The following is a 25,712-nucleotide window of genomic DNA, read 5'->3' as shown; positions in this document are numbered from 1 at the left end:
CTGCACCATCCATGGACACCACAATGAGAAATGGCAGAGGTATAGACTTGATGCATTTTTCAAATTGTAGCTTCTTATGTATTCTTTTTCTTAGCCACCTCTCTTTCTCTCAGTAATCTCATCATTTCTTTTCTTTCTTTTCTTTTACTGTCTTCTCTCCTTTTGAGAGGCTCCTTTATTCTTAATACATTTGTGGAAAAAAGAATATATCCTCGTTTAAGATTCTTAGAGAGAACATTTTGTGTGACATGTTTTGCCACCTGTGGACATAAGCTGTCAAAGATTTCTTTCTTTTTACAGAGGTGGTACTAACAGGTAATTGGTGACTATACATACATTTATTTTTGTGTCCCATGCTTATGGGAAACTGGTTTGGGGGCTTGATGAGATTGAAAAAATGGCACCAAAGAACATACTGAAATAACATTACAAATGTAACTGCACTAGAATATTAATTAAAAGGCTTTAATATGTAATGTAATGTCATGTAAGACAGCAATAGTACAAATTAAAATGACATTCACTGTGAATATATTCCATAATTTTTCACCCAGATTTCAAACAGTCAGGATTTTCTTTATACACTCACCGTCCACTTTAATAGGAATACCTACTCATTTATGCAGTTATCTAAGGAGTCAATCATGTGGCAGCAACTCAACACAAAAAAACTCATGCAGATACAGGTCAAGATTGAGTTAATGTTCACATCAAGCATCATGGGGAGAATCTGATATCTTTGACTTTAACCATGGAATGGCTGTTTGTGCCAAATGGACTGGTTTGAGTATTTCAGAAACTGATGCTCTCCTGGGATTTTGACACACAACAGTCTATCTTACTTATTGTATTGTACTGCCTATTTTGCTAGATATCAGTAATACCACATATACCAATTTAGTTGTTCTGGATTTGTCCTTGACATATACTTGTATACCATGAGCTGGTCTAGGGGTTAGCGTGTCCACCTTTCAACCAGGAGATCATGAGTTCTACTCGCGATTGGGTCATACCAAAGATCATCATAAAAATGGTACCTACTGCCATCTGGCAAGGCATGCTGCAATACAGATGTGAGTGGGGAAGTCAAACTCTGGCGGTTACCAGAGGACTAGCCCCCCACTGTAACCCTAGCTGTATAGGCGAGAAGCCGAGGGCTATGGAAACGGAGATTGGCACCGCACCCATGCGCCTCAAAAAGCTGGTTAGTACTGGGACAGGAGACTGCCTGGGAAGACCAGATCCTGGCATGGAAGGGACTTTTACTTTTTTTGACTTTAGACTTGCATATCTGAATAGAGTGAGCTACACTGATGATAGTCCTTCATGATGGCCTCTGCCACACAAATAACAACCCCACTGGGTGGTTATGTACTGCTGTGCTGTGATGCCAGAGGATACCATAACCCCACTCTCATCTGGTTCATATCAGCTGCATAACCTCTATAACAGAATTCTCTACTGACACTCATGCATTATAATTATAATTATAATATTTTATTACCCACTAATGCAATGTGTTTTATTTTGCAGGTAGAGTGACTCAAAATTAAAGTTTTTAAGGGTAATTAGGTAATTAAGGGTATCTCACTTCTTGTGTGTTTTTAACACTATTTGCTGACTTGTTTTATTAAATTGACAACTAGAGGGCTACTCTTACCTAATCATATGGATGAAATGCTAATTACTGCATTGATTCTTCAAAACTGGTTCAGGAACACAGGTTTTCATACAGTTAACAGTTAACTGTGCTTAAACTGATCAGCTATACTGACAGTCACCAAGTTTCAGATTGCTCCTTTTTACATGTGTACACCCAAGGTATATGCATTTATGCAGATATACTTCTGAACCTTGTACTTTTTAAACCGTCTGGGTTTAAAAGTTTCAACCCCACCTTCAGATGTGACACATGAGAGTTGCCATATTGAGTTGCCATAATTCAAATATGATTGCTCAGTGTGCTGCCTATATTATTATTATCCCATATTATTATTATTATTATTATTATTATAAAGAGAGCACTGTTTACTGCGCACATAAAAGGTAATAATTAAATAGTCGAAATAACTGAACAATCATTTATCCCAGAATAACTCTCTTGCAGGGCGGCACGGTGGTGTAGTGGTTAGCGCTGTCGCCTCACAGCAAGAAGGTCCTGGGTTCGAGCCCCGGGGCCGGCGAGGGCCTTTCTGTGTGGAGTTTGCATGTTCTCCCCGTGTCCGCGTGGGTTTCCTCCGGGTGCTCCGGTTTCCCCCACAGTCCAAAGACATGCAGGTTAGGTTAACTGGTGACTCTAAATTGACCGTAGGTGTGAATGTGAGTGTGAATGGTTGTCTGTGTCTATGTGTCAGCCCTGTGATGACCTGGCGACTTGTCCAGGGTGTACCCTGCCTTTCGCCCGTAGTCAGCTGGGATAGGCTCCAGCTTGCCTGCGACCCTGTAGAAGGATAAAGCGGCTAGAGATAATGAGATGAGATGAGAACTCTCTTGCACCCATAAAAAGAAACAAAATTGGAAAGAATTTCTTCACTTGTGGAATTTACTGATATTATAGCGTGTATTTAATTTATATTATTTATATTTACATGACATAATGAATTATTATTATACCTGATAAGCTTAAAATTTACAAGTGAAAGCTTTATGGAGTCAGAATCAGGAGGCACAGATGATTAAGGACATTGTTTGTACCTTCCTCCCCATTTTTTCCATTTTAATTTTAGGATTGACTATAAATTCTTCTTCAAATGCCACCTGTAAGACTGTGATAATCCCAGTGGTCACATTCTAAACAAGTGTAAGGCTCAAGAGAGTACAGCTGTTTTTTGCCCCTCCCATGTCTTAAGCCCCCTCCTCTTACTCACTTTCTTCTCCGTTTTCTCATTCTTTGTCCTCCTCTCTCTTTCCTTCTATTTTCCAAACCTACTTCCCTTTCTCCCTCTCCCTCTTATTCAGAGTTTGTGATCATTCCTTTCAATTATTCATTAACCTGCATAGATTGATGGCTAACTTCAGTGTATAAACTACAGGGCATCTAGCTGTGTATGTCAATGCTGTTAAGCTGTTCAGCAGTTAACATCAGTCACAGAATCCCCTTATTTGGACATTTGGACCAAAGCAAATGCTTGTGGTCTCACAAACATTTAAATTATCGTCTTTGGGAAAACCTACTGTTTTTGTAATCTCTGTCTTGTATCTACATGTCCTGTAGTTATATGCACATTCTGTAGTCAGATTCTGATGAATGAGTGTGAGTGCATTCTTTACACATCTGGAAAACTCTGATATACCCAGTCGCAGCTGCTTTCTCTTCTGGGAGGGATAAGGAAGTAAGTGTGGATATCTGTGGAGTGTGTGGCCATATAACTGAGGGAGTCTGCGTTAAGGTGAGTAACTGTTTCTGACTGCTCACCATGGAACGGCTTGATCTGGAGCCGAAACAGAAACGCTACTGCATTCAAGGGAAGCATGTGCTTCTCATATGCTTGGCTATGATAGTGACAGGCATTGCAGTGGGTCTTGGAGTGGGCCTGAGCCAGAAGACATCCTCCACTGATGAGAGCATCAAACCAACAGCACCCCCAACCACAACCAGCCCAGTGACGGACAGGGGCCCCTGCAAACGCTCCAACAATACCAGTGGGGCCTGGACCAATTTTCGGCTACCTGACTACATCATACCAATCCACTATGACCTGCACCTAGAACCCAACCTAAATACAGATATTTATACTGGCAGTGTAGCCATCCATCTGAATCTGACCAAGGCCAGCACACACCTATGGCTGCACATACGAGAGACGTTTGTATCAAAAATGCCCACTCTGCAGCTCAAGAGCTCAACTGGTACCACCTCCATTGGGCTGAAGGGGTGCTTTGAGTACACTCCACAGGAGTATGTAGTCGTGGAGGCCATCGAGGAGCTGAGAGTCACGGGCACAGATGAGTATTACATCCTCACGCTGCAGTTCCAGGGCTGGCTGAACGGCTCTCTCGTCGGCTTCTACAGGACAACCTACCTTGAGAATGGAGTAATCAAGTTAGTGCTATTTCTTTTCGTCTCTGCTATGGGAATGTAGGATGACACTGTATTAAATTGTGTTGCTTCCACCAAACAATTATGTCAACAGAGCTGGTATTTCATGGTGTGAGTGGAAATCTAATAGCACAAAAATTCCATTGGTATGCTTTATCTCATAGATTCAATGATTAATAATCTCTAGTCATTGACCTACCTTACAGTTTGTACTAAAATTGTATACATCTTAAATAATTTCTCTTAAAATAGTATGTTTTGAGTGTGTTTTTGTCATATAATCTTGTGCAACAATATATCTGTTTTTTTTTGTGATGTGGAAACAAACGTTTGTGCAACTGCTTAAGGATAGCACGTTTGTGCAACTGCTTAAGGATAGCATTTGCATTCCTTACAAGACCGTTAGCATATAAGTGCAAAAATCAGAGCACAGATCACAGCAAAGACCACACATGAAAGACAGCAGAATGAGTTATAGGCTCCAGTGGGAACACCACAGGCAGTCAAGGGTCCCAGTGGATTGTTCCACAATAGTGTGCTTAGCCCTAGATCATCAAAATCTTTTGTACATTTCATACAGTGGAAATGGCTGTGGTGAACTTATAATTCACCACAAGTAGCATTAAACATGTGTGAAGTATGCAAAATCTCATTAGATTGTGAAGGCACATGATTATAAATTGTTTCTTGGTGTGGGATTAAAGCCTTATGCAGCAGTAGCTCTTTATTATCCTATTTGAGCATTGGTAGGAAATTTCACAAATTTCACAGCACAGGCAAATGCAGTAATTAGAGCAGAAAACCAGATATTTAATTACACTGTTTAAAACGGTATTAATTGTGGGATGTAAAACTATATATCTTTACATACAAATTTGTCATATGGGTTGCCATTTTGCTGCATAATGTGTGACAGCATGAAAAGAAGGATTGTTTCTAGAATGCCATTAGCCCGTTTGTATTATATTGAATTACACTTGCCCATGTACCATGGTTGGTGGGGTCAATAGGTTTAAAACTTGATAGTAGTGCATGACTCATGAACAGTAATAATGACTATATAGCACTATACAACACTATATCCTTGAGTATCACTTGTGTGTCTAATACCTAAAAGCACCAAAAATGAGTTCTGCTGCACTTTTGAACAAGAGTTTAATCAAATCTTCATTCATCCTCATGAGATTTTAATCTGAAAGTGTCACTATGATGGAGTGTTCTCCACTTTGTGAACTGTAGAAGAAAATGTAAGCAAAGTGTTGGGTTTAATAAGTATAATGCACTGGGTGGTCAACACCTTCCATTGGTCACGGTCCTCCTTCGCCTCACAGAGGACCATGACCAGCTGAAGGTGTTGACCACATAGTCTAGCATGGCACCCCTACAGCCTCAGCAGTCAAGGGAAAACTGAACTGACTGAATTCTCTCTTACAGGAAAATTGCAGCCACAGACCATGAACCCACCGATGCTCGTAAATCATTCCCCTGTTTTGATGAGCCTAACAAAAAAGCCACATTCAAAATTTCCATCACCCATGACAAGCTTTATAAAGCCTTGTCCAACATGCCAGAGGAGGTATGCTAATATTGTACACTCAAATGCACACAACTTTTGGAAATGCAAATTTCGAGATTTATATTGTGCTGTATATGTGCAAATATGTCTCCCATGGCCCCATTCACGTTCCCTTACCTTCCACTATTCCAGAAGCCTGACTTTTACTTTTATATGTTTCTTTAACAGAAAATAGACGATATTGATGACCAAAAGAAAAAGACCTCTTTTGACAAGTCAGTTAAGATGAGCACCTACTTGGTGTGTTTTGCAGTGCACCAGTTCACTTATGTGGAAAGGATGTCTAAAAGCAACATTCCAGTAAGTACACTCTGCTCCAAGCATCAGTGTTTTCAGTGTTTATGTTTCTGTCAAAGACAAGAACGAAAGTCTGCTCATAAGAGTTGTACTTTTATGAAGGTCTTGTTTAGTTTGTCTTCTTACCTTTCAGCTTAGGATCTACACCCAGCCTTTACAGAACCACACAGCTGAATATGCTGCAAATGTCACTAAGATCATCTTTGACTATTTTGAAGAATACTTTGACATGAAATACTCCATTAAAAAGCTTGGTAAATATGTTGAATAGATTTACACATATATTTATTATACAGTTTTTATATATATATATATATATATATATATATATATATATATATATATATATATATATATATATATATGTATATGTGTGTGTGTGTGTGTGTGTGTGTGTGTGTGTGTGTGTGTGTGTGTTTCCTTCAGTTTAACTACAGATAGTACAACTCACTTTCATTTGTATACATTACATTAAATATACTGAACAAATGTAATCATGTTGGGATTTTTTTTGGAACTAAAGGACATCCTATAAAAGAAAATGTCCTTTCTTTGACATGCCATGACAGTTACAAATGAAACCAATGCAATTTTCTATTGCAGATAAGATAGCAATCCCAGACTTTGGGACAGGTGCGATGGAGAACTGGGGCTTGATCACATACAGAGAGACCAACCTGCTGTATGATGAGAATGAGTCTTCCTCTTACAATAAGCAGCGTGTGGCCAGTGTCATCTCCCATGAACTTGTGCACCAGGTATCATATAACAACCTTTAAAAGAATGCTTTAAAAGGTAAGGTTGCATGCTCGTCACAATTATGTAGTAGTTTTTAAAAATGAATCTGGTTCATAAAAGCCAAGGATCTTTCATCTATCCCCAACATTGCACTTTGTAACTAGCATTAAGCAGTACTTACAGAGTGCTGTATTTGTATGTTGTTCTCTGAATCAATTGTCAGAATTTGCTATATGCTGAAGGAATCATTACAATACTGATATTGTGTCATATTTGCTGGGTGGGGCGGCACAGTGGTGTAGTGGTTAGCGCTGTCGCCTCACAGCAAGAAGGTCCTGGGTTCGAGCCCCGGGGCCGGCGAGGGCCTTTCTGTGTGGAGTTTGCATGTTCTCCCCGTGTCCGCGTGGGTTTCCTCCGGGTGCTCCGGTTTCCCCCACAGTCCAAAGACATGCAGGTTAGGTTAACTGGTGGCTCTAAATTGACCGTAGGTGTGAATGTGAGTGTGAATGGTTGTCTGTGTCTATGTGTCAGCCCTGTGATGACCTGGCGACTTGTCCAGGGTGTACCCCGCCTTTCGCCCGTAGTCAGCTGGGATAGGCTCCAGCTTGCCTGCGACCCTGTAGAAGGATAAAGCGGCTAGAGATAATGAGATGAGATGAGATGAGATTTGCTGGGTGCGATTTGCTGGGGGGGATGGTGGGGATCATCCCCCCCTCTGGTTTTTATCTCTGCTGAAAAAAAATCCTCGGGGACAACCCCGTCAATAAAACAAACAAACCAAAAAAAAAAAGTTGACATGACACGCATGTTGTGACACAGTTTTCTATGGTCTACATTGCACTCACTTTCAAAATGACCCGAAGTGGCAGCTTTGATGTTCACGAACGTCTCCAGCAAATAGATACATTGTAGATAATAACAATATCCAGATTGTGAACGTGGATTTAGCGCCATGAATCACATCCTTATTGATGAGCGCAAGAGAATGAATGTATCCACACTGACAGCCTTCTTTTCCTCGCTGTCAATGGGCCAGAGATGCGTTCCTTCCCTGCTGAGAAATTCGCAGAAATGTGGATTAAAGAAGGGCGAAACGTGGCGGATAGCGCACCGACGGGAAAGCAGAAAAGGCCACATGAACTGCGCCATCAGAGCAAACTGTTCATTTAGTATTCATGTATTTTAGTGATTTTCGAGTCACTGTCCATTTAATCCGGAGGGAGAGAAACATCACAGCAACGCGACAAGCAATGCGAACTTTGTTGTGTGTTAGTGTTCGTGTATTTAGTCAGAGAGATAGGAAGATGTGTTCGTTTTCGTTTAGTGTTATTCATTTGATATGATCGGATGTTATTGAGCTGTTAGCCTATTGTTACCTTAATTTTGTGACGTTTCATGATTAAAAAAAAAAACATCCCCCCTTCTGGTTTTTTGACAAATCTCACCCTGCATATTTGTATATAATATATTACAGTTATGGAGTGGCACAGTGGTGCAGTGGTTAGCACTGTCAATTCACAGTAAGAAGGTTCTGGGTATGAACCTCATGCCCAACTGGGGCCTTTCTGTGCAGAGTTAGCATGTTCTCTCTGTGCTTGTGTGGGTACCTCTGGGTGCACCGGTTTCCTTCCACAGTCCAAAGACATGTGGATTAGGTCATCTGGCTACACTTAATTGTGAATGTATTTGTGAATGGTTGTTTGTCTGTGTGTTAGACCTGCGATAGATTGGCGACCTGTCCAGGGTGTACCCTGCCTCTTGCCCAAAGTCAGCTGGGATTGGTTCCAGCTTCCCCCATGACTCTGACAGATAAGCAGAATAGATAAAGGATGGATGGAAGGATTTCAGTTACCTGTTCCTTTGTCTCTTTCATATATTTATTACATTTAATAATCAAATCAGTGATTACCCATATAAAAATAACTATCACAGTGTACTTATCAAACCCTTTTATGACAAAAGCCTAATTTGTCCCCTTTGATGAACACAGCCACCTCTGGTATCATACCAGAACATTGATAAGCAGATTTTATGTATAGGTTCAAGGTTGGTGGACATAATCTGCATCCATAAAACAATATAATTTTTTTGATCATTTTTGATGCACTTGGATGAAACGCAAGTCATTTCCAAAACATAGAGCCTCATTTTTTCTTAATCTCTTTCATAAGTGTTTCCACCTCCCTTTAATGGCACAATCAAAAGGGGTATCTGATATGGTGTATTATTTTTGGATAAAGATAATTGTCCATGATCACTAGTCAAGTCAAGTCAATTTTATTTGCACAGCACTTTTAACAATAGACATTGTTGCAAAGCAGCTTTACGGAAAAATATACATTTTAAACATGAATTTATCGCTAATGAGCAAGCCTGAGATGACGGTAGCAAGGAAAACCTCCCTGAGATGACATGAAGAAGAAACCCTGAAGGGAACCAGACTCAGAAGGGAACCCATCCTCATGTGTGTGATAATAGACAGTGTACTAATAAGTAACTCACTTCTATAACTGTGTCCTGTCTGGTCAAAAAGTGCAACTGTGTAGCCAGGAAATTAATTATAGTTTTAGGAAGAAGTCTATTTTGTTGAAATTATCAACTGTTCATTGATGGAGACTTGAATGCAAAACTGTTCATGACAACTGCAGTCCTGAAGTTATCATGGTAATTGTAGTCCTGAGTAATTGTATCAAAACCGTGTTTATTGTCCAAAGCCATCTTCTAAGCATGCTTTTATCTAAGTGTCTCTTTAGTCCAAGATTACTATATGAATATTATATGATTGTCTGCATTCTATCTGCAGTGGTTTGGCAATATTGTCACGATGGACTGGTGGGATGACTTGTGGCTGAATGAAGGATTTGCCAGCTTTTTTGAATATGTGGGAGTGGAGCAGGCTGAGCCCAGCTGGGGAATGGTGAGCCTGAACACTTACAATACCTACAACTAAACTTTATAAGTTTGGTAAATATTTATTTAAAAAAAGAATTGCTTTAAAATATTCTTTTCTCTGGCCAGCGTGACATCATGCTCATTGAAGATGTATTTCCTGTGATGGTTGATGATGCACTCCTCACTTCTCACCCCATCATTGTTAATGTGTCCACCCCTTCAGAAATCACGTCTGTGTTTGATGCCATTTCATACAGCAAGGTGTGCTTATATCATGACCTCACAGCTGTTGCTGGTTAAAACCATTTTTTGGGATGCAATTTTGAGCTTTTTATATTGTCATTAGATGAGAAATTGTAATAGATTTAGAGGCTATTTATTACTTTCTTGAAGACATGAGTGAAAAATTCCATGTGTCCCCGTGTTAACCTGCTACCTCTGATTTTTAGGGAGCATCTATTTTGAGAATGTTGGAGGGCTGGATTGGTCGAGACAAATTTAGAGATGGCTGTCGGGTAAGCTTTAAAAAAAAGTCCTCTATTTGTTATGTCATTTCTATTACTGTACATCTACTGTATCTGTGTATCATCAACGTATTGTGTATCAACAACTCAAACTCTTATTACTTTCAACAGAAATATTTGAAAAAATTCTCATTTCATAATGCCAAGACTTCAGATTTTTGGAACGCCCAGTCTGAGGTAGTCATGTTATTGAAGAGAATATAAAAATGAAATATCAGTTTGTTTGGAGCAAGTTCTGCATTTTTACAATAAATGTTAGTGTCTTTCTAATAGCATGTATATGGCTCATATTAGGTAAGTGGGCTTCCGGTAGTAGCGGTCATGGATACATGGACTAAACAGATGGGTTACCCAGTGCTGAGTCTTGACACAAATACAGGGACTAAACTCACCCAGAAGAGATTCCTTCTGGATCCTCATGCTGACCCCACTCAACCCAGCTCTCCTCTGGGGTGAGTCCACTTACAGTACATCACTGTGTCTTTATTATCTCTAGTTCTATACAGTTACCAAATATTGTAATAGATACATTGCTTTATCAAATTCTCCTCAAGCTACATCATTTGAGTGTTACAAAATGCCTTCAGTTCAGAGCAATGACTCGCCTCAGAGATTTTTATTGACTAATCCCTCTCACAGCTACAAATGGACTATTCCTGTGCAGTGGAATTCATTCAACACCAGCAAGAATGACACTTTGCTGTTTGATAAAGGACTAGCAGGTACTGGTATTTAATCATGCTTCCTGATACAAGTTCATTTCATTAATATCGTTATATAATTCCTAAACGTCCTAACTGAAGATTAAACACCTTTTAGAGAAAAAAAAAAGAACTGTGTAATTTTTCTTTCAGAGGTAACTATTGGAAACTACTCCCCTGCTACTGATGGGCTCATCAAAGTTAACAATGACCACTTGGGCTTTTACCGCGTCAGTTATTCTGATGACATATGGACGTCCATCAGCCAGCAGCTGTTAAAAGACCACCTGGTACTGCCTCCTGTGTTTACACCTCATTGAATGCTTGTGGCTTTGATAATGTGCATCCATAAGGTTTCTGAATTGTAAGTGCCTGTTTTTTATGACTTTATTGCAGGTCTTTGGTGCAGCAGACAGAAGTGGTTATATTGATGATGTATTTGCTTTAGCAAGGTACATTTATTGATCAAAAACAGGGCCAGTGGTGGCTGGTGGTGATACAGGGCTGAAATCGAATACATATAAATAGCTTGAAAATCAAAATATTAAGGTTGATCAATACATTAAATATGAAGTTCTAATGAATAATAATAATAATAATAATAATAATAATAATAATAATAATAATAATAATAATAATATGTAAGTTGCTCTGGATAGTGGTATTTGTTAAATTCTGTAAATGTAAATAATATTCTCTCTCTCTCTCACTTAATTGGCGCATTGATATATATTTTTTGAACTACTGTTTTTGTCATGAGTGCTTTCACACAGAATGTGAATATTACACAGCCAAAAAGCGACATATATTTTTTTCGCACCGAGGTACATTTTTCTGAGCACTGAATAAAGGCATCAACCAATCACATTGAGCATGACAGATGTCATGTAGCAACGTAGGAGACAGCCAGCAAAACAACCTCGAAAGCAGCAGCGCCACTCACATCTGGGAGCTGAATAGCTATATTTCTGTGGAGTTTTATTCCCCTGTCTTTAATCAAAAGGGTGGTCTTCCGATCTGAGAGCAGTATTTATTCATTTCATTTTCAGATCTTGTAATGTTCCCCCCTCTCAAATAGATAATAGATATAGATTTATTAAATATTTTTAATATATATTTTTTTACTTGTGTGGCTTGATATGTCCTCTTCTGCTGCTATCCACTGTGCTGCTGCAAACAGGAAATTTTCCCATTGTGGGATAATAAAAGTCTTATCTTATCTTATCTTATCTTATCTTATCTTATCTTATCTTATCTTATCTTATCTTATCTTATCTTATCTTATAGCCCCTGCTCGCACTTAGACTGCTTTGTGCACTCGCGAGTCTTCTGCTCACAGATTTCTGCGCTCTCTTTAATTTAATTTAACCCATGAACACACAACACTGTGAGCATTGCTTTCTTTCTTGTTGTCCAACATCCCGTCTCTTAGCTTCAATTCTTTAATGAAACTATGAAACTCCCTGTCCCCAAAATTTTCTCTTTCTTGAGAGTATATCTATAATTATTGTCTTTATTACTGCCTGACGACTCCCTCAGGACACTACTGACAGTCGCAGCATGAAACCAGTGTGAAATGAGCATGAAATAGAACACGGCATGTTAAAAAATTTGCATCAGAAATTGCATCGCAATTTCGTGTCATATCCAGTGTATAAAAGCCCTTATAGTTCAACAAGATAGGGAACTACATTAGTGATTTAGAATTTTTGTTTAGTACTTCAATGCCCATTGATACAAGGCACCCATGTGCAGGGAAATAGCTTATTAATCATGTCTTTAATGGGAAAGCATAATGAAAAGGTCTACAAATTTGACCCATCTTACCATATATTTATAATTGTATATTTGATTTTATTATATATGTATACTTGAATGTTTAAATGCATCTTCTTGAATTTCCTTTAACAATGTAAATTGTTTGGAATTGTTGTCCCCCACAGGGCAAACATAATTAGCTATAATAACACTTTTGAATTACTCAAGTACCTGGCCAATGAGACAGAGTATATTGTGTGGTCACGGGTTTCCTCATCAATAGCCTATGTGAGGGACATGTTGTCAAGTGACTCTGCAATCTATCCCAAATTTCAGGTGAGTCTCTCTTGGCTGAGACCACAATGCCTTTTTGTTGAAGTGAACAGTCCCCTCTGAAAGTACCGGGATACCAAAGCCAATTCTTTTGTTTTTGCTATATACTCAAGACATTTGTGTTTGAGAACAAAAGATAAATAGACAATAGATCAGAATTTCAGGTTTCATTTCCTGATATTTACATCTAGAGGTGTTAAAGAACGTTTTAGCACAATTGTTAGGCAAACAAAAGTATAGGAACAGATAGTCTTAAAGTAAACGAAAGTAAATAACACTAATATTTTGTTGCACATCCCTCGCTTGCAATAACTGCATCAAGCCGGCGACCCACTTACATCACCAAACTGTTGGCTTCTTTGTTTGTAATGCTCTTCCAGCCTTGTACTGCAGATTCTTTCCACGGGTGTGTGTTCTGGGGTTTTCATCCTTCAGTCTCCTCTTCAGGAGGTGAACTGCATGCTCACTGGGGTTAAGGTCTGGTGATTGACTTGGCCAGTCTAAAACCTTCCACCTTGTGTTGGCAGTGTGTTTTGAGTCATTGTCTTGCTGCATGATGATGTCCCTCCCAATTAGCTTGGATGCATTTCTCTGTAAATTGCCAGACTCTATGGCCTCTGTATTTCTGCTTTTGAAGTCTCCTTTAAATGGTGGATTGTAATACCTTCAACCCTGCCCTGTGGAGGTTGTTGGTGATGTCACTGTTTTGGGGTTTTATTCACGGCTCTCACAATGCCTTCATGTTGGTTTATCTTTCTTTTAACAACAAATGCAGTCTTTACAGGTAAAACCCAGGGCTCAAACCAAGAGAAGACATTCAGAGCTATTAATTGATTAAATTATCAATCTAACAAGGCACACCTGGGCAACAAGAAGTACCTGTCAGTAGCATGTTCCAGCATTTCTGATCACTTGAGAAATGGGTAGGCTCAAACAAAAAGTGCCAAATTGTTCAAAACATTTAGATGTAAATATTAGGAAATGAGGGTGGCATGGTGGTGTAGTGGTTAGCACTGTTGCCTCACAGCAAGAAGGTTCTGGGTTTGAGCCCAGTGGCCAACAAGGCCTTTCTGTGTGGAATTTGCATGTTCTCCCTGTGTCTGCATGGGTTTTCTCCAGGTGCTCCGGTTTCCCCCACAGTCCAAAGACATGCAGGTTAGATTAATTGGTGGCTCTAAATTGACCGTAGGTGTGAGTGTGAATGGTTGTCTCTATGGCTACGTTTACATTACGTCGAATCAGCGGATCATCAGATTAATGTTCTTAAAACGATTCGCGTTTACACTAAAACCGTTAGCCGTGCACATAGCAACGCCAATACGCGGATACGCTCGGCTCCGCAGGCATCCTGCGCTCCAAATCACTCCGCCCTGAACAGCGAGTGCCCTCTGGAGGGTGCGCACTCCGGCCCTGCGCAGCTCACAGAGCGCGCGAGTGAAGTGCACAAGCCACGATTCGGGACTGAGCCGCTGTGTGTGTGATCCCAGCGCATATCACTTACTACTTGCAAGTGGAAGGATGGCAAGCCTAAAGACAATCATAACTACACAATGGGCAGTATTTGCATAAGTATTTGCAGTATTTTCATACTTTTATACTCTTTAATGAAAGGTGATACAAGGCGGAAGTCCGCGCCGTTTTTCAGCAGTCGCGTCACATGACCAACGCCAGCGAATCAGGAAGGTGGATGTCACAGTGACGTTGTCCAATGAGACGCCAGCTAGAGCTCAGCACAGCGTATCCGCGTATTTTGAATGTTTACACAGCACCGGAGCTGACACGATCTGGATTGAATACGTGGACGCTGGCGGATTCCCGTTTCCAGGCATTTCCAGGCGGTTTAATGTAAACGGACAGTGCATCCGCGAAGAAAACGAGACAGATACGGTCTAGTGTAAACGTAGCCTATGTGTCAGCTCTGTGATGACCTGGTGACTTGTCCAGGGTGTACCCCACCTCTTGCCCATAGTCAGCTGGGATAGGCTCCAGCTTGCCTGTGACCCTGCACAGGATAAGTGGTTATGGGTAATGGCTGGATGGATTAGGAAATGAAAGCTGAAATTCTGGTCTCATGTTCATCTTTTGATCTCAAACCCAAATGTTTTCAGCATGTAGAAAAAAAGAATTGGCCTTGCCATTCCAATACATTTCGTATTACATTTCATATCATGATTCTTAACAAAATTACCACAGTGTAAGTACGTTATCTTGTTTTAATGAAACGTTTCACTTCTCCATGATCAGAAACTTTTTCGCCAACATGTACAGAAGATCTCTAGAGAGATGGGCTGGGAAGATGTGGGCAATCAAACTGAGCGGTATGTATGACTTGGCAGGCCCTTCCTGCCAATCCTGTAAATAAAAAAAAGAAAAGAAAAGAAATGGAACAAATAAATATGTATAAATATTGTGTATATGAAATCTACCTGTATAGCAAATATATTGTAATTGTGATGTATTGTCTTGCATAGGCTACTGAGGGAGGATGTTCTCAGCCTTGCCTGTGAGATGAATGATACAGAGATTCTCTCTGAGGCTTCTATCATTTTTGAAAAGTGGATTAATGGAGAAATCAGGTACAGTCAATGATGATACGAAAATACAATCAACTCATACGTAAGTAAAATACTTCTAAATAAAACTTAGCTTAAAATAAAGCTAATTAAATAAAGTGAACAAGAGTTTTTGTTATTGTGAGTGCAGCAGTGTACCAGTGAATCTCAGGCTACTTGTGTACCGATACGGAATGAAAAGCAAAGGAACAGAGACAAACTGGAAGATTATGTTTGAGAGGTACCGCAATGCCACACTCGCTCAAGAAAAAGACAAGCTGCTCTATGGCCTGGCTTCTGTAGAAAATATTTCACTCCTCAGCAGGTAAAACATTCAATAAAATTACATAAGAGGGCATTATAAAAAGTTACTGAAAATAAAATTATTGAGGACAACATAGGGGTAGTTTTATGACATGAATGTAGATGATCACCTGTATGGCCAGAGGTTATAATAACAATTAGTCATTTACTTTGCAAATGTTGCAAGCATCAGGAAACTTTAGCCTTGATAAATGATCTACAGAACCCTACAATTTTTTATGACAGGCTGCTTGAGGCATGTAAGGACGAGACCATTGTGAGAAGTCAAGACTTATTCACCGTGGTACGATATGTGTCCCTAAACAAGTATGGAGAGAGCATGGCTTGGGACTGGACCACTCTTAACTGGGACTACCTAGTGAAAAGGTGAGTGTGTCAGAACAAGAACAAGACAGTGAGAAAGGCTTGATTTTTATTTAAAATAACAGCTAATAAATTGTTTATAAGGGCGGCACGGTGGTAGTGGTTAGCGCTGTCGTCTCACAGCAAGAAGGTCCGGGTTTGAGCCCCGTGGCCGGCGAGGGCCTTTCTGTGCAGAGTTTGCATGTTCTCTCCGTGTCCGCGTGGGTTTCCTCCGGGTGCTCCGGTTTCCCCCACAGTCTAAAGACATGCAGGTTAGGTTAACTGGTGACTCTAAATTGAGCGTAGGTGTGAATGTGAGTGTGAATGGTTGTCTGTGTCTATGTGTCAGCCCTGTGATGACCTGGCGACTTGTCCAGGGTGTACCCCGCCTTTCGCCCGTAGTCAGCTGGGATAGGCTCCAGCTTGCCTGCGACCCTGTAGAACAAGATAAAGCGGCTATAGATAATGAGATGAGATGAGATGAAATTGTTTATAGACATTGTAAATCATGTGTGTGCTGTGTCATTAAACACAGCTATCAAACAGCAGATAAAGTAGATAAAGCTTGTCTTTATCAGTGTTTTACTATCTGATCTAGATACACGATTACGGACAGGAACCTAGGACGTCTACTTGGTAGAATCAGTACATCATACAACACAGAGCTGAAGCTGTGGAAGGTAACTCACCCACATATAAGGGTGTATAGTGTATAGTCACAATCACAATCAGGTGGATATGTGGTAAAAAAAAATCTTATTGTTTGTACACAAGTTATTGTCTGAATGTCCTATATAACTTAAATTGAATACTATGTGTAAAAATAAAAGTGAGAATTGCACTCCCTGAAAGCATGCAGAGTGTGACTGACTACTGATGGTTTGTTTGGTTTTTTTTGGTTGACCTTTGTTTTGCCGTGATGATTTCAACTAATAAATGCACTCTTTTTCATTCATTCCTTCATTCATTCATTCTGTTTTCAGATGGAACACTTTTTTGCCCTACATCCAAATGCTGGAGCAGGAGAGACACCCAGAAAGCAGGCTTTGGAGAGAGTTAAGAGCAATATTGACTGGGTGAAGCACAACCAAGAGGAGATCAAGTCCTGGCTGGATCACAATGTGTTTTAAACATATCACACACTTAAGCACACAGTTAATCAAAACACTCCCCCATCCTTCTCAGAATTTTCTTCTTTGCCCTGAAACTAACCTTAAAATGAGAAGACTGAGAGAAACTTATGAACCTACAGACATAATTAATCAAGTGCTAATGCACAAGAGCATAGAAAGCTGTAATGATAAAACTCCAGCTGTGTTTTTTCTAGATTCAATATTAATCACTCTGACCTGAACACTCATTTGAGAAAAATGGACTGTATATTTGTTGTTTTGTATTTAAGTGCTGGTTGACTGAACTAAAATTGCTCTAAAAATGCTGTGTTATGTGATTATATGTTACATGTTATGAAGATTTTCATCATAATTCTACTAATGTAATCATTACACTATATTGGATACAGAGTAATAGCCTGCCAATGATTTACAAAGTTGTAAACAATCCTACAATACCTTTACAGCCACAGAATGCAGAGTATAGTGTAAAAACAACAATGGGGTTATAGATTTGATCACAAATAATTTTATTTATTTTGTGTCAAGACCTTATTGGAATTTATATGGTGATGAGGCAAAGTTAATTTCCACCCTGAAACTCAGTTAAAAAAAAAAGGTTTCTTTACATAATGCAATGTTTAAATTACATCTAGTAGCAAACAACCTACTTCAAAACCTATGGTGCTCTAACACTGCATGGAAGTATCAGCACCCAGCGCTGAACAGAGGACATGATGGGCTCTGTTAATATTATCATAGGTCACTGGTTAAGAGGCAGTTGGGAGATTGTCATAGGAACTTGGTTGTTGATAGTGACGTGTCGTCGGGTCTGGCATCGCAGCATCCCCACAATGGCTCTTCTGAACCTTAAGCAAATAAAACAAACCCAAATGATTAGGTAAATGTTGGCATGACCTGATCACAATCATTTCTTTAGCAAGAATTCATGTTCCAGACCATCTGGACAAATAGATTGACATTACTTCCTGTTGGCGATAACGTAGATACATGGGTTGTAGAAAGTGGAAGACTTTGCAAAGAGTGGGGCAATGATGGCCATGGGTGCAGGAATCTCTCTAGGATCACCAAATGATGCCCAAAGACACACAATAGAGTATGGAGACCAGGCCACCAAGAACATCACAATCATCACAATAGACATCTGTGAAACACAGTTAAATACAGTATCAAGCTAACACCAACAACAGAATGAACACATATTCATTCCACTGTAATACAAAAAAAATGCTTGCCTTAGTTACATCTATCTGGTCTGACCAATCAATGTTAATGCTATCCAGGCAGTTGCTTGCATTGTACCTCTTCATGGTGACCGAAACATTGTAATAGCAATAAAACATGACAGACAGTGGTATGATGAAGTTAACGGAAATCACAGCCAGTGTGTAGGAGATAAAGGACCTGAGGGGAGAGAGCAAAAACAATCATTAACACAAAATTGTTGAGGTCCTAAGTAAGGTGGATTTGAATTATGCTGAGTGAGCACATTTACAGCACAATAGTCCATTATCATGTTTCCCAGGATCATAATGAGACATTACAGCAATGAAATAGAGTTGAGCACAGAAAACATGAAAAGTGATATTTTAAAACCAATGGTGTTAGCCGAATCACTAGCTAAGTGACCGTCTGTAAGGGACGAGATTAGCTGATGCCTCTATGAGGGGAACCCACGCATCATTGTTCCTCCAGTTGATGGTACATGTGGCTCCAGTTGGATCAGGAGCATATCCAGCCCAACCCACGATTGGCATGGCAGACCAGAACACTGCATTGAGCCATGCAGCCATAATCAACAGTGTATATGAGTATGCCGTCATCTTCTGGCCTGCAAGCACACCAGCATGCAAAAAATACAATTTAGTCAGGTCAATATATTAAAAAAAAAAAAAAAAAGCTTTTTCAACAATTCATGAATTTGTAGTTGCCCTATTGGAACACAAGTATGTTCATACCTATATCAGGTCTGCAGATGCTAACATATCTGTCAATGGCTATCACAGTAAGCAGCCCAATGCTGGCCATCCCAAAGAATATATTCAGGGCAGCATAGATCTACAAGAGAGATGTCAACAGATTTCATTTGCAACATGCATGAATGGATGCACAAAAATAGATTAGCTCAGTGAACAATGTATGTCTAAAAAAGGCACACTCTTATAGCTCCTGCTAATGATAATGTATAATAATTAGCGGTGTAATTATTCACTCCAGTCATGATTCTATTCGACTCATGACACTGGCTTCACAATTCGATTCAGTTCAGTTCTCAAAATATTTTGAACAAAATTTTAATGAAAAATTATGACTGAAAAGACATCTTTTTTATTGCTGAATAATAAACAATTCAAAACGTATTTTTATCTGTATAAAACTTAATAAATCAAAAATAGTTATTTATAGAGGTTTAATATTGAAACAAACAAAGAAACAAACAACAGTAACTGACAACAAGTAACAGTAACTGCACAGGCTCTCCACGAAACAAAGTGTTCATGTCACCAGCGTGCTCTCTATATATTTTGACTCTATGGATTGTGCAGATTGGGATCTCTAGTGTTCAAATAGTGCAACTGTACTAGCTGCATAATTAATAGAATACTGATTTCCAAGATGTGAACTACACATTTCCACAATTCACATCGTCACATTTTTTCACAATGCAATGACATAATGCATCCTTACACCACTAATGATAATATAGCATATTACTGGATGAGCATTCTTTGGCAGTAGGACCTTCCTATTAAAGAACAAGCTAATGTGTCAGATTAGCATCAAATGCTATTCCATGTTACACACACACACACACACACACACACACACACACACACACACACACACACACACACCCATCCATCCATCCATCCATCCATCCATCCATCCAAGTAACACATCCAAGATGATAAAAAATTTGGGGTCTAAAAGCTTCATTTGGATAATAACCATCAGTTCTTTGATTTCAGCATATACAGTACTACGCAAAATCTTGGGCACACACAAAGAAATGCTGTAGAGCAAACATGAAATTAAATAATAAAATAATGAAATTACAAGTTTATCCTTTAAATGTACTACAAAGAGCAGCAAACAGTAATAAATGAACAAAATCAATGTTTGGTGTGAGGAGCCTTTGTTTCAAAAGAAAATAATCTCAAGTACAATTTGTGCAGTTTAATAAGGAAATGAGCGGCAACACAGTGGTGCAGTGGTTAGCACTGTTGCAAGAAGGCTCTGGGTTTGAACCTCACTGCTGATGGGGGCCTTTCTGTGTGGCTCATGCCTGCATCGGTTTCCCCCGGATGCTCCGGTTTCCCCCACAGTCCAAAGACATGCAGTTACTGTAGGTTAACTGGCTACTCTAAATTGCCAATAGATGTGAATGGTTGAGAGGAGAACACTTCTATAATAATCCAGTAGAAGGCAACAGGAAACCACTACTGTAATCCTTCCCTAGAAACGCTGATGGCTGGAATCGTCAGAGCGGCCACGTCACTGCAGTGATATGCCAAAGAAATGAGCTGGTAAGTTTTACTGAACATTTCTTCTGGAGACTTTGCCTGTTGCACTTGCTTCTTAGATTTGCAACAAAACCCAGCAGCCTTCATTATTATTATTATTATTATTATTATTATTCATTCATTCATTCATTATCTCTAGCAGCTTTATCCTTCTACAGGGTCGCAGGCAAGCTGGAGCCTATCCCAGCTGACTACGGGCGAAAGGCGGGGTACACCCTGGACAAGTCGCCAGGTCATCACAGGGCTGACACACAGACACAGACAACCATTCACACTCACATTCACACCTACGGTCAATTTAGAGTCACCAGTTAACCTAACCTGCATGTCTTTGGACTGTGGGGGAAACCGGAGCACCCGGAGGAAACCCACGCGGACACGGGGAGAACATGCAAACTCCGCACAGAAAGGCCCTCGCCGGCCCCGGGGCTCGAACCCAGGACCTTCTTGCTGTGAGGCGACAGCACTAACCACTACATCACTGTGCCGCACATTATTATTATTATTATTAATAGTAGTAGTAGTAGTCCAAAAAGTGGTCTCTTACATAATATCCTGCTTTCTTTACTGACATACAAACATTTCTTCTGTAATATTTAATTTTGTGCTGGAAAACTAATGTGTAGAAATTTAAATAAAATTTCTAATGTGGAAGACATTAGAAGACATCAGTATGTCATCAGAAAATAAAAATTGTACAAACCTGGCAACCAGTGTACCCAAATCTCCAGCTGCCATGCAGGTCAGAAGCAGCAGACATGGGATAACCAATGCTTGCTACTCCAACATCAGTGAAAGCCAGATTAATGATGATGGCATTAGTGGAATTACGTAGTTCTTTAAACTTTACAAACATAATCAGCACCACAAGGTTACTGGACAAACTGATCACACCTGCACACAAAAGAAAGAAAGAAAGAAAGAAAGAAAGAAAATCAGGTTCATGCAAGCACATAACAGTATGAATTTAGTTTAATGGCTCAGTGAACACGGGGACAAGACATCAGATATTTATCATAAATATCTATTCAAACCCCACAACCATATAATAACTAAATCTAATGTGATGTGATTGCTCTACATTCTGTATACAGCTTTGCTATTTCTTTAACATAAGCACTACAAAAAAGTACAAACATGTAACCATAGGCCTATGCTATACTTTACAACACACTGTCACATCCATATAACCACACAGATACGTAAATACTCTTTACATGCAGCAATGAGATATCCAGCGACAATGTTGTGTTCCATTTGTGAAAAGGCACTCTTTCCACCAACGCGAACAGCTTCATTTGAGGAATTTAGGATTTCGGGTCCCATGTCTCAAAAACACACCAAAAACACTGGTCAGATGTCGTTACTGTCTAGCCCAGTTCACATGGATGAATGGAACATTCTCCCGCGTATCCAGCAAGCAGTGAGGAGCAAAAGAGAGAGGAGAGAGGGAAAGGTTTGGAGATGAGGGTTGGGGGTTTAGGCCCTGTGAATGTTGCCAGGGTGACTGTGTGACTGAGGTGAATTTGACAGGAGGATTAAGCTCTTTCTTCGGTTTGCAAATACTGAGGAGCTTATTGTTTTTGTTCTAATCCTCACATGAAGGATTTTCATTCTTGCATGAGACTAACATTGTAGAAAAGACAGAAAAACAGCACATTCTCAGCTAAAACCAAGAAATGATCAGTGCAGCCAAGCAACATGACAACCCCAAAAACTACTGAAAGAAAAAAAAAAACATACACAAGCAAATTTGGTCATCAGCATACACACAAGCAATCAGCAAATCTATATTTGTTCCACCAGCAAGAGCAAATTTACCAGCACATTTCTGCTCATCACAAACACTAAACCAGCACAAACAAGCATAACATCTTAGACCACCATGGAAATTCATACTGGTCTAAACTTATTTTTCAGCAGGGTTTAACATAAAAGAAATAATCAACACCGGTAGAATTTAGACTAGAGAAATTCAAGTCAAGTCAAGTTTATTTTTATAGTGCAACAGACATTGTCGCAAAGCAGCTTTACAGAAATTTAAAGACTTTAAACATGAGCTAATTTTATCCCTAATTTATCCCCAATGAGCAAGCCTGTGGTGACGGTGGCAAGGAAAAACTACCTCAGACGACATGAGGAAGAAACCTCGAAAGGAGCCAGACTCAAAAGAGTCCTCATTTGGGTGATAACAGATAGTGTGATTATAAATAACTCGTTTCAATAACTGTGTCCTATGGAGTCACAAAGTGAAAACAGGAAAATCATTAAAGTTTTAACATGAAGTCTCTTTTGTTGAAGTTATAAACTGTTCATTGATGGAAACTTGAGTGCAAAACAGTTTATGACAACCACAGTCCTAAAGTTAGCAAGTCAACTGTAGTCCTCAGACATAATACTGTAAGTGTCTAGATCATCTTCCAAGTGTGACTTTCGACTGTCCATATGGGGCCGTCCTCCACAGGAGCGATGTGATGAGACTCCAGCCAGACATAGGATTTAAAACATCCATGACGCACACACATCAGCATAAGCATTAAAATTAAATTTGAAGTGTTTTACAAGTATAATCAGGATTACACCTTCATTCACATGAATTAAAACTGAGAGTGTGTTAAACTTGAGATGGTTTCTATTTGCTGAGGTGACCATAGAAAACTCGGCTAATTGCAGCACTGCTGTATACTTTCAGTTCTTTCGACTTGTTCAAAGGAAATTATTGGACATTTTGCACCACAGTAACTTCTACATATTTTCCATATAATCATTTCTGTCATCATTTATAATCTTCTACACTCTTAGAAAAATAAAGTACCTTATTGTACCTTTAGGGGTACAATTACTTGTCACTGGGGCAGTACCCTCTAAGGTACTGATTTGTACCCTTTATATACTGCTTGGAAACACATACGGTACATGTATGTACCCTTTTGGCCCTAAAAAGGTACAATTAGTTATCTTGAGGTCCAACAATGAGCCCTGTGGGGTACATTCATGTAGGCTGTACCATAGGGGACAGAAATGGACTCCTACTCTACCCCTATTTCTGACAGTGTATTCTTTGGGGTGGCTTGTCTATAGGGGCAACTGGCAGGTAGACAGCATCCCTGATTTACAGTAACTACCAGGTGCTTGGTGAAGCTGCTACTTGCCTACTTTGGTTAAGATGTTAAATAAAGATTAAAGAACTACAACTCGTCTGTTTTGGTTAAGATGTAGACAATACTTGCACACTGTTATTAATTATAGCAGGTAACTAACTAACTAACTAACTAACTAACTAACTAACTAACTAACTAACTAACTAACTAACTAACTAACTAACTAACTAACTAACTTATTGCATTAGTTTGTAAAACAGTATTCTGTTTTACTTCATTGTTCATCATCCATCCATCATCCATAACCACTTATCCTGTGCAGGGTCGCGGGCAAGCTGGAGCCTATCCCAGCTGACTATGGGCGAGAGGCGGGGTACACCCTGGACAAGTCGCCAGGTCATCACAGGGCTGACACACAGAGATGAACAACCATTCACACTCACATTCACACCTACAGTCAATTTAGAGCCACCAATTAGCCTGTCCTGCATATCTGTGGACTGTGGGGGAAACCGGAGCACCTGGAGGAAACCCACACAGACATGGGGAGAACATGCAAACTCCACACAGAAAGGCCCTCGTCGGCCTTAACTTTAACTTCACTACATTTGAAAGACAAATATCGTACTTTTCACTCCACTACATTTCTATCAAGGTCCTCCTTACTCATTACTATGAAACAGCTTAGAAAGTGGATGTTTTTTCTTTTCCTTTCTCATGATTGTTTTTTCGCAGTTGACATTGAGATAGTCTATCAGTAATCACTAAGGTCATGTCACATTCATAGACTGTATAAAATCAATGATTTCTCTGCAGCATTATTTAAACATGATCAGTTGATGGCAGAATGGAAGGAGGTGGTTCTTTTGGGGAATGCACGCACTCATGGCCATACTGAGAACCCATGTTTCAGTTTTCTGTATGGATTAAAGATTCATTTTAAATGTTTGCTTTGGTTGCTTAAAACGAACCACATCACGACTTACAAAGACTCGCCATCCAACCTGCGGAAGCATATTGAGGTATGTAAATGGTTTATTCCAAGAGAAAGCTTGCAATGAAGTTGTCTGTGCTTTTAGCACGCAAGCTGCTTCTCCACAACAAAGACATGATTCTGCTTCACGGATCATCTCCTTGTTGTGGAGAAGCAGCTTGCGTGCCTCAATGACCCATAGAGCTACACCAGCGGGAGCTTCTGTTCTTGTTAGGGTTTCCCATGCCAGATTGGTTGAAGGGTAGAGGCCAGACAAAGAATGATTCAACCCAATCCCAGAGGTAGCCATGGCGACGCACCTTCTGTAGACTCCCTAGCCACCGAAAAGATGAATCGTACAACAAGTAACTGCACCAAGGTTTCAGCCCTTGCTAACCCTGATCCTGCTCCGAATCATACCTCACGTACCCCAAGGTTGAATGACGGAAATTCCCTAAAGCCTTCTGGACGGGCCTTTCCCGATGGAGGAAGAACGGGATCATCAACCTCCCGACTACTAAAATGTAAAAGCCCTATCAGCATCAGTACGTTTAACGTGCAGACCATCGCAAAGCTGGGAAGACTTGAAGAGCTCATCTCCTGCGCCTCAAAATACCATATAGACATCATCTGCATACAAGAACACAGGTTCTATCACCCTGACTTAGATCTTGAATACAGGACACTGGAGAACTACCAGCTGATCTCATCTTCAGTGTACAAGAACCAGCAGGGCTCCCCCAGAGCCATAACCAACATGTGACATGTTGAAAAGATCAGTGATTGAGTGTTAGTGGTTGAGTTTAAGAGCAATCCAAAGCTGTCAATCATCTGCTGCTATAGCCCTACCAACATGAGTGAAATGACTACAGTAAACCAATTCTATACTGACTTGAAGAGCGTGT

General features: G+C 39.9%; 2 protein-coding genes across 2 annotated transcripts; one reads left to right on the top strand and one right to left on the bottom strand.

The window, feature by feature from the left end:
- Positions 1-3,385: 3,385 nt before the first annotated feature.
- Positions 3,386-17,478, top strand: enpep (glutamyl aminopeptidase). The gene is made up of 20 exons (XM_060924675.1): positions 3,386-4,042; positions 5,474-5,615; positions 5,784-5,915; positions 6,046-6,166; positions 6,516-6,670; positions 9,454-9,567; positions 9,669-9,803; positions 9,992-10,057; positions 10,178-10,243; positions 10,361-10,518; positions 10,706-10,788; positions 10,921-11,057; positions 11,164-11,219; positions 12,711-12,861; positions 15,103-15,176; positions 15,330-15,434; positions 15,562-15,735; positions 15,960-16,100; positions 16,675-16,756; positions 17,060-17,478. Exons 1-20 carry the CDS (start codon positions 3,417-3,419, stop codon positions 17,204-17,206), a joined length of 2,865 nt encoding a protein of 954 aa, XP_060780658.1. The 5' UTR covers positions 3,386-3,416; the 3' UTR covers positions 17,207-17,478.
- A 473-nt stretch (positions 17,479-17,951) lies between these two features.
- On the bottom strand, positions 17,952-24,833 carry rrh (retinal pigment epithelium-derived rhodopsin homolog). Its single transcript, XM_060924946.1, is given in 8 exon segments — positions 17,952-18,057; positions 18,175-18,353; positions 18,445-18,613; positions 18,887-19,040; positions 19,168-19,267; positions 21,437-21,627; positions 21,951-22,082; positions 24,821-24,833. Coding segments are annotated over 8 exon segments (1,044 nt in total).
- Between the last annotated feature and the right edge of the window lie 879 nt (positions 24,834-25,712).

Source organism: Neoarius graeffei, chromosome 7 (assembly GCF_027579695.1).
Source record: "Neoarius graeffei isolate fNeoGra1 chromosome 7, fNeoGra1.pri, whole genome shotgun sequence".
Taxonomy (NCBI): Eukaryota; Metazoa; Chordata; class Actinopteri; order Siluriformes; family Ariidae; genus Neoarius; species Neoarius graeffei.
The sequence above is the reverse complement of the archived record's forward strand: the minus strand, read 5'-3'. Positions and strand labels throughout refer to the sequence as shown.